At 52.4% G+C, this 7,346-nt stretch overlaps 1 protein-coding gene and 1 long non-coding RNA gene across 5 annotated transcripts; one reads left to right on the top strand and one right to left on the bottom strand.

Moving 5' to 3' along the window:
* LOC109248903 (cytochrome c oxidase assembly factor 6 homolog) lies at nt 1-6,801 on the bottom strand. Of its 3 annotated transcripts, none has more exons than XM_019418984.2 (3): nt 6,675-6,801; nt 5,839-5,998; nt 1-135 (listed from the first exon to the last, which is right to left on the bottom strand). In XM_019418984.2, exons 2-3 carry the CDS (start codon nt 5,980-5,982, stop codon nt 40-42), a joined length of 240 nt encoding a protein of 79 aa, XP_019274529.2. In that variant the 5' UTR covers nt 5,983-5,998; nt 6,675-6,801; the 3' UTR covers nt 1-39. The 3 variants fall into 3 exon arrangements, with proteins under 3 accessions (XP_019274529.2, XP_019274528.1, XP_053766169.1); XM_019418983.2 differs by lacking the exon at nt 6,675-6,801 and adding an exon at nt 6,500-6,668; XM_053910194.1 differs by lacking the exon at nt 6,675-6,801 and adding an exon at nt 6,500-6,668 and having other exon boundaries at nt 32-135; nt 5,783-5,998.
* LOC109248904 (uncharacterized) lies at nt 2,931-5,841 on the top strand. 2 transcript variants are annotated; one of them, XR_008425027.1, is made up of 4 exons: nt 2,931-3,417; nt 4,836-4,945; nt 5,047-5,189; nt 5,633-5,841. It is a non-coding gene; the product is annotated as an uncharacterized LOC109248904 (long non-coding RNA). The 2 variants fall into 2 exon arrangements; XR_002072332.2 differs by having other exon boundaries at nt 2,931-3,879.
* Nucleotides 6,802-7,346: the final 545 nt, after the last annotated feature.

Below are 7,346 nucleotides of genomic sequence, written 5' to 3'. Positions count from 1 at the left end.
GAGAATCGTTTCAACCCTTCTGACAAGTTCAGGAATAGCCTAGGACTTCACAGTTGGTTTTGAAGGCTGGAATTGTCCTGCTTCAAATTTTTCTTTGAACTTTAAGTAGTCTCTTCTTTTATCAAAATATTTTATCTGTTGAGAAAAAAAGTGAAGTTAAGGGAAACTTTTGCAGTTTAGAAGAAACAAACACACAGATTTAGTTGAGTAAGTGGTATAAGTGATTTGCATTCTAGAATCATTTTGAATCCATGCATATGATATATGAGTCTCCAAAGAGGATGTAAACCAGTGAGCCCTGACCCCTTTTGAGTTATAGATCCTGTTGAGACTTCAAAGAACCCACGAACCTTCTCGAAAAATGCCCCTGTGCCTGGATGTATGAATCTTGCCATGCAGGCTGAGAGAGTTCATAGGTCATAACACTCATGATTTAAAGACATTGTACAAGTTTTTATCAACTGTAGTTTCAATAAATTTTGTAGTTCACCAACCATATTTTTAGCAAGGTGATCTCATCCAGAAACACATGGTTAAAAATTATACTTATAAACTAATTTATTGAAATTTTACCATCCAAAGACGTCCTCTTATTTACATCCTCCTCTTGCCTAGGGAATTTGAAGTATCTTAAAGCCCCATATCCTGAAACAGTAAAATTCCAGCAGAAAATCAAGGTCAACCACAAAACTCTCCGTGTCTATATCTGAGCTGCTCTGCAGACCAGGCAAAGGCAGAATGCTACACGTCTTCACTGTCAGAATAAACAACACTAGTTCTTTTGATAAAAGCCCTCCTTAGGCTCCACTAAATAATTTAAGAATTAAATCCTAAGTGAAAATCAGACTGAGAATGTAAACCTATCTCCAGCTGGAATGAGAGACACAGACCATTTCTCCCCAGGACACCGCAGCCACAGAATGTCCTGACAGACCCCCCTAAGGGACTACTGCTTTCTGCCTCACCAAGAAACCTTGTCCTCTGCAACCAGAGACTATCAGAAATTTGCTGTTAGTGGTTCTATCAATAACAGTGAAACCTCTTACCTTTGCCTGGAGGATCTAAACCAATCTAACACAAAGCAGCAGCCTTCATTTCCAACCCAGGGGCAGGATCTCAAGGGATTTCTGAACACGATGTTCATCTTTAAGAAAACAGGACCCTTGGTCCCCTTCTCAGTCCGGAGCTGACAATGACCTGTTTAGATGCAGCCCTGTTTCATTTCAATTTTGCCTGTATCCCATCCTGCCCCTATGCCTGGGGAGGACTCCTTTCCTCCGGTTGGTGAGGTGCCCACAGTTCCTCTGATATGTGGCCTCCCTCCCCGGTTATGTGTTAATACATCTGTCAGACTACAGATTCACCCCTGGTGGCTGGGGGGGGTGTTCTTTATTAAAGATCTCACAGGAAGAAGCGGACAGGGTCTGGACATCTGAGGCAAGTTAACAGATCTTTGTAACATGTCACATTGCCGACCACTTAACCGACAATTGCACGTAGACGTCCTACTAACACCTCGGTCCCAGCCGCCGCTTCAAACGCGTCTGTCCTCTAACACTTCAGTGGATGCGCCCGTACACACCCCCACACTTCGATCCCGCCCCCTCCTCGTCGCTACAGCACAGGCCCTCCCTTCTAGCTCGGATTGTCCCAACAGCTCCCGAACTGGGTTCTTGACCCTCCTTGATCCGTCTGTCGTGCTGCTGCCAGGCATGATCTCTCCCCAGCCCACAGCTGGTCCCATCCCTTGCTAGAAGGTCTTTCCGGGTATCTCTGCGCTTAAAGGTCCACCTCCAAACTCCTCAGCAAGACAGACAAGGCCATTCGTGGCTTGGTCTCTGTCCTCCCTGAATGTGCCACCAGTCCCGGAAATGCCGGCCCAACAGAGCCCCTCCAGCTCCTAGACGCGCTTCTTTCTTGCGCACTCTACTTCCAGGCCTCTGTGCTCCACCCTCTGCCCGAACCGCTCTCTTCCCAGGCCTTCCCCTCCTCGGTTCACAGTTCAGGATCCTCGACACGGCGCACGCGCTCTCTCTCTCCAAGCCAGTAAGCCAACGAGCAGTTACCGAGGACCGTGTACGTGAAATGCTAGCATCCTCTAAGCCACTACATGAGATAGGGGACAGCAGTGCGAACGCCAACGCTCTGGAATTTCTACAACATATCAAAGGTTTATACGAAAAAGACAGTATCTGAAATTGATAATGGGATCGGGTCTCTCGGATGATGCCAGAATGATGGATCTCATCCCTGCTCCTTCCTCTGCTGAACCGACAGGAGACTTTACACGGGCCTGTTACACACGTTAGGCTGACGAGCGCCATTAAAAGCCACAAAGCAAGAGGGAAGAGTAATTCGTTGTGGTGACAGCATTTCAGCTGTTTGCCACGCTTCTTAGGTAACAAAGGTCCTTTTCGTACTTGACCTCAGCTGATCTTGGACAAGTCACTTCACCTTTCTAAGCCTTAGGTCCTACCGTGTAAAACAGACACACAAGTACTCACGAGACTGAATGAAAAATAAACCTCATAAAAAAAATGTCTCACCCAGGATGGACCCAAACGATACTTGCATTTCTGACCCCTCCCTGCCCACGTACCCCCCCTGCCTTCTCACACACCGCTCCGGAAAACATCTTTCCGTTTCTAGACTCTGGCTACTGGGGTAAGGCTGCAACAGCTGATACCTGCACAGAGCGCTCCGGTGAGGCGGGAGGTGGCTGAGAAAGAGCACCGCACTGCAGAATCAGACCGTTTTAACCAGGAAAGTGGCCACCACGGTCAAAGGCTGCAGAAGTCAATTCCAATATTTTGCTGCACTACCCACCACCCTCCTGCATTGGGGTTGGCTTTGCAGGCTACGCTCATTCTCTCCACCAACACTCCCGTCCTAATGCTGGGGGGGGGGGGGGGGGGGGGGCAGCGTCTGCGACGTCAGTCCTTCCGTGGCCCAGGCCTCCCGGCTCCTTGACCTCATCCGTGACCTTGTCCCCCAACCTTCCTCCCAGGACCAAAGTGTAGGCCTCGGCCTTCCCAATAAATCCAGCTTTTCCGCAGTCCCAATTCTGAGCATCCTGCTCTCCAACCACCAGCTCTTCCCTTTCTCTGTGAGACCCAGACGCCAATAACCCACTCGCCACCTTGTCACTGGCTCCCTCTCCCTTCCTCATGCCGCCTCACTGCCAAACTCCAAGCTTTCCAACGGCTTCTCGCAGCACTCAGAGTAAATGCCACGGCCCCTGGCCTCCGGTCACCTCTCCGACCCTGACCTCCGCTACTCCCTCCTTGCTGTTCCTTAAACAGCAGGGCCGTTGTGTTGTCCCGCTGCCATCCTGAGGATGCTCCTTCAGTACGCCCCGCAGTGAAGGCTGACGCCCTGCTCTCCGGGCCTGTGTCGATGCAGGTGGCCATCACCGAGGTGAGGGGCATGGGAGGAGAGGCCTGCTGGGTACAGGATGGGGACGAGTTCAGTCCTGTGTACGCAGAGGGCAAGGTTGGTGCTTGTGAACATCTAACTAGACCGCTCGACAGGTGCCTCCGGAGCTGGAGCTGCAGATCGGGCACCAACTAAGACCAGCCTACCCCGGGAGAGCGGGCACACCTTAACACGCGTAGGCAGGCGTTCCAAAAGGCGTGGCTGCTACACACGCAGGGGGAACTAGGGCAGTGAACCCTAAAGGCGCCCAGGGAGAAGGGGCTCTTGCGTTTCAACGGACCGGAAACTTAGGACTGAGGTTCAAGAACAGCAGGAGGCTCGTGCAGGCTACTTTCAGGCATCTCGGTGTCGCGGGGCAAGCACAAGCGGCAGCGTGTGGAGAAGGGGAAAGCGTGGGGTCTGGACTCAGACTCCTGGGCTCAAATCCAGGCTCCAAGCTTACAGGTGATTTCCTTTCAATGTGCCCGGGGTCCCTGTCTGCAAAACTAGGTGACAGCTGCTAGGAGGAACACATCCGAGATGCTCAGAGCCCGTCCTCAGTAAATAAGAGGCGTGACCGGGACACAGGAACCTGGGGAGAGGGCTGGCCCTCGGGCTGCAACATTCAGCCAGGGTCAGAATGGAAGGGACACAGAATGAAGAAGCAACTGGCTGGCAGTAAAAACAAACAAAAACCAAAAACCAAAACAAAACCCGTTATGATGCAGAGAACAGAAGGTGCCCTGAAGGCAGGGGAGGGAGAGGGTCTGCCAAACCCTGGGTTGGAGAGAAAGCAGTGGGTTTCCATGGAGAAAGGATAAAAATAGGACTGTAGTGCGACTTTGCCAGGGGCTAAGACCGTGATTCCCAAGGGTGGTTACTGTCAGAATCACCTGTAGAACCACAGCCAGTCTGAAAAGCTCGGGTTCTATTTCCAGACATTCAGCAAATCGGAGGTGAGGTCTGGGACATGGCTGTTCAGCAAACGTCCACATGATTAAGACGTAATCTGAGTGGAAAATCAGGGCAACACTTGTCAAAAGACCGGTCTAGTGACAAAATTCTCCTGAGAAAATGCGGGGGTGGGGCGAGAACGGAACCAACACCCCAGCTGTGACCCGCCTGGGTGGGGGGAGGGCTAGTCCTGCCCTGTTCTCAGCAACCCCTTGTGACCGCGGGGCGGAGGGCCCGGTGGGAAGGGGGCAGCACAGGCAGCAAAGGGATCAGGGCCTTCCACGAATCGGGTTTGATCAGCCCAAACTCCACCTGCTAGTTAAACCAGGGAGTTCACAGTGCATCTGGCTAGTGGGCAAACCAGGGAGGTATAACATTTTTTTTTTTTTTTTTTTTTGCCTAAATCATGATGCAATCTGATCACAAAGCCCCACATTTATCAGGTTTCTGTTTCTGTGTCAAGTTAGACATCGACTCTCCATGGGAATCCCATGAGGTACATGGCATGATGCTGATCTGACCAGGAGCTCATCTAAAGCAGGTTCTCGGACTGCCTCACTCCCTGCCCAGCCCTCCGGTAGGACCCCCCCGCCCCGACCCTCCACCTGGTCTCCCGCACGCCTCCCGCTCCTCATCTAAAAATGTGGCAAAGACCCTAAAAGCACGTCTCATCTCTAGGATGATCTGTTCGCACGCTATCTAGCACACTCTACAGCAGCACGATGGGAGTGAAAAAGCACAGACAAATTCAGGTTCAAATCTGCCATGGGCCAGCGGGGCCTGACTTCGAACTGCAGTTCTGCCACTGACGGACGAATAGAGTAAGTTATTTCAATACCCCAAGCTTCAGATGCCTCCTCTGGACACATTGCAAACCGCCCATCTGAAAGGATGCGGATACAGGAGTGCCCACCACTTAGGACCATTTGCTGAGCTCAATGTTAGTTCCCCTCTCCACCCACTCCCAGAAGGGCAGGCAGTACAGAGCAGGGAAAGGCCTGTCGGGGAGGCATCTGGGGCGGAGGGTGGCAGAAGCCATCATAAGGGCATCCTCTTCTATTTTCTAAACCATTCTCAGAGCATTTTGGGTTTATGGCCCTATGATTTGGGGTGGGCGACAGGGAATGCTTTATTTCCGACAGTAGCTCTAGGCCCATGAATTAGCCAACCCTTGCCCAAGATTCAAGACTCTTTAAGATTCTGGAGAAACCTACCCATGTAGTGGGTCGCAATTTTTGGTTACTGTCTGTATGTTTGTTTTCAGTGATCTTTAAAGTGTCAGGTAACATCTCCCAAATGCCTCCCTGATGTAAGTGCACAAAACACGCCTGGATTACCAGAGGTCTCTCTGCTGCTCACAGAAACTAGACGTGACACGCCTCGGACAGGGCTTCATTTGTCATCGACCACTCACCCTGTAAGCTCTATGCATTTTAACAGTGGAGAGAAACGCATCCGAGTGTGCCTTACCCACTGTTGGGGACAACTCGATTCAAAAGAGCTTCTTAACTTCTTGCACTGAGAAGCGTCCTCTGTGTTCTCATCTAAACACTTCCAGTACTCATCCCGGGCTCCCCAGCAAGCCTGCCTTTCTTTCATAGAAGGGGCCGCCATTCCCAGTGGGCTCCAGCTGTCGGCCGAAATAACATGTGACATTAACGAGGAACTGGTCAATTCACAGATAACGCCGCAGTTCCCTCCCACCTCCTCTTTTTAATGATGCAACTGACATCAATCAGTTCTAAATTAACGATCCCATGAGAACACCTGCTTTTGAAGCTTAGCTCCTACTCCATGGAACCGCATCCACTGCTGGGTGACAGCCTGGTCTCAGGAAGCCCGAGTTAGAAGTATGGCTCTGGCACGGGGCTGTCACTTAGGGGAGATCATTTATCCTCTAGGACCTGCTGCCCATCTGTGAAACGGGGTAGCAGTGCCTAGTTTACAAGGTTGCCGATGGAACCAAACTTCTGCACAAACAAGTGCACGGGGACAAAATCACCCCGCAAGGGCCAGGAGTGCTACCCAGGCCTGCAGAAGAGGAGCGCGAGGAGCGCGGAGTCGGTGACTGCCGCGTCCTCGTTCCACGCTCGCTCGCCCGCCCGGACCCAACCACGCGCTGACCTCTCACCCGCCCAGAACCAGGTTCCCTTCGGCACCGACGGGGGTGTGGGGGGAGGCAGGGGTCATGCAGCCCAACAAACTGGGGGAAGAAGGCGCGGTGCCGAGTCCTGGCGCCGGAGGGTCGCCTCGCCCGCTGGGGCTCGAGCGGCGTCAGAACACCCCACCCTGAGAAAGCAACTCACGCGGTGAATCCGCCCTCCAGCTTGGAATGACCCTTACGGGATCCCGTTCAGGGTTCGAGGAAGGCGGGACTTCCGGCTCCGCTCTCTCGTACTGCAGCTACTTCCTTCCGGATCTCCGGTGTTGTGGGAGGCGGTGCCTGGGGGTGTGGAGGTGGAGGCTGGGTGTGACTCTGTCACCGCTCAGAGAGGCCTGAACCTTACTGGTGTGTAAAGCCTCCCCCCCCCCCCCCCCCACCCCTCAGCTTTTAAAAGTTGTGAGGAACTGTGCTCCCTTCGTAAATATCAATGGCTATGTATATTTCCTCTAGCGCTGCCTGGAAGGCTGGACTCGCCAGCCCTGCGGGAGAAGGCAGTTTGGGGTGGAAATTTGCCCCTGAGGGATAAGAGCTAGACAAAGTGTTACAGATGAAAAGCCTGACTCATCGCTTCCTAGAGAGAGATACGTAGAGAGACAGAGATGGAGATGATAGAGGGAGGGAGGGAGAGAGAGAGAGGGGGGGAGAGAGAGAGAGAGAGAGAAAGAGAAAGATGGGGAGGGGAGGTGGGGGAGAGGAAAGAGGGGAAGAGAGATGGGTAGAGAGGGAAAGGGACACGACCCAGACGACTTGGCAAAAAAGTGCATCAAGCTGCGAACCCTAGGCTTTGAGCTCCTAGCCCCCTGGTTGAGATTTC

This window comes from Panthera pardus, unplaced genomic scaffold, assembly GCF_024362965.1.
Source record: "Panthera pardus isolate Hobbes unplaced genomic scaffold, ASM2436296v1 HiC_scaffold_22, whole genome shotgun sequence".
Taxonomy (NCBI): Eukaryota; Metazoa; Chordata; class Mammalia; order Carnivora; family Felidae; genus Panthera; species Panthera pardus.
The sequence above is the reverse complement of the archived record's forward strand: the minus strand, read 5'-3'. Positions and strand labels throughout refer to the sequence as shown.

Bases quoted from the DNA above. Each gene is read 5' to 3' on its own strand.
- LOC109248903 (XM_019418983.2), bottom strand. From the start codon at position 6,558: ATGACCCCTGCCTCCCCCCACACCCCCGTCGGTGCCGAAGGGAACCTG. The intron at 5,999-6,499 runs GTGAGAGGTCAG...TTCGGCCGACAG, and splicing joins GGGAACCTGGTTCTGGGCGG to CTGGAGCCCACTGGGAATGG. The intron at 136-5,838 runs GTAAGGCACACT...TTTTCTCAACAG, and splicing joins CGAGTTGTCCCCAACAGTGG to ATAAAATATTTTGATAAAAG.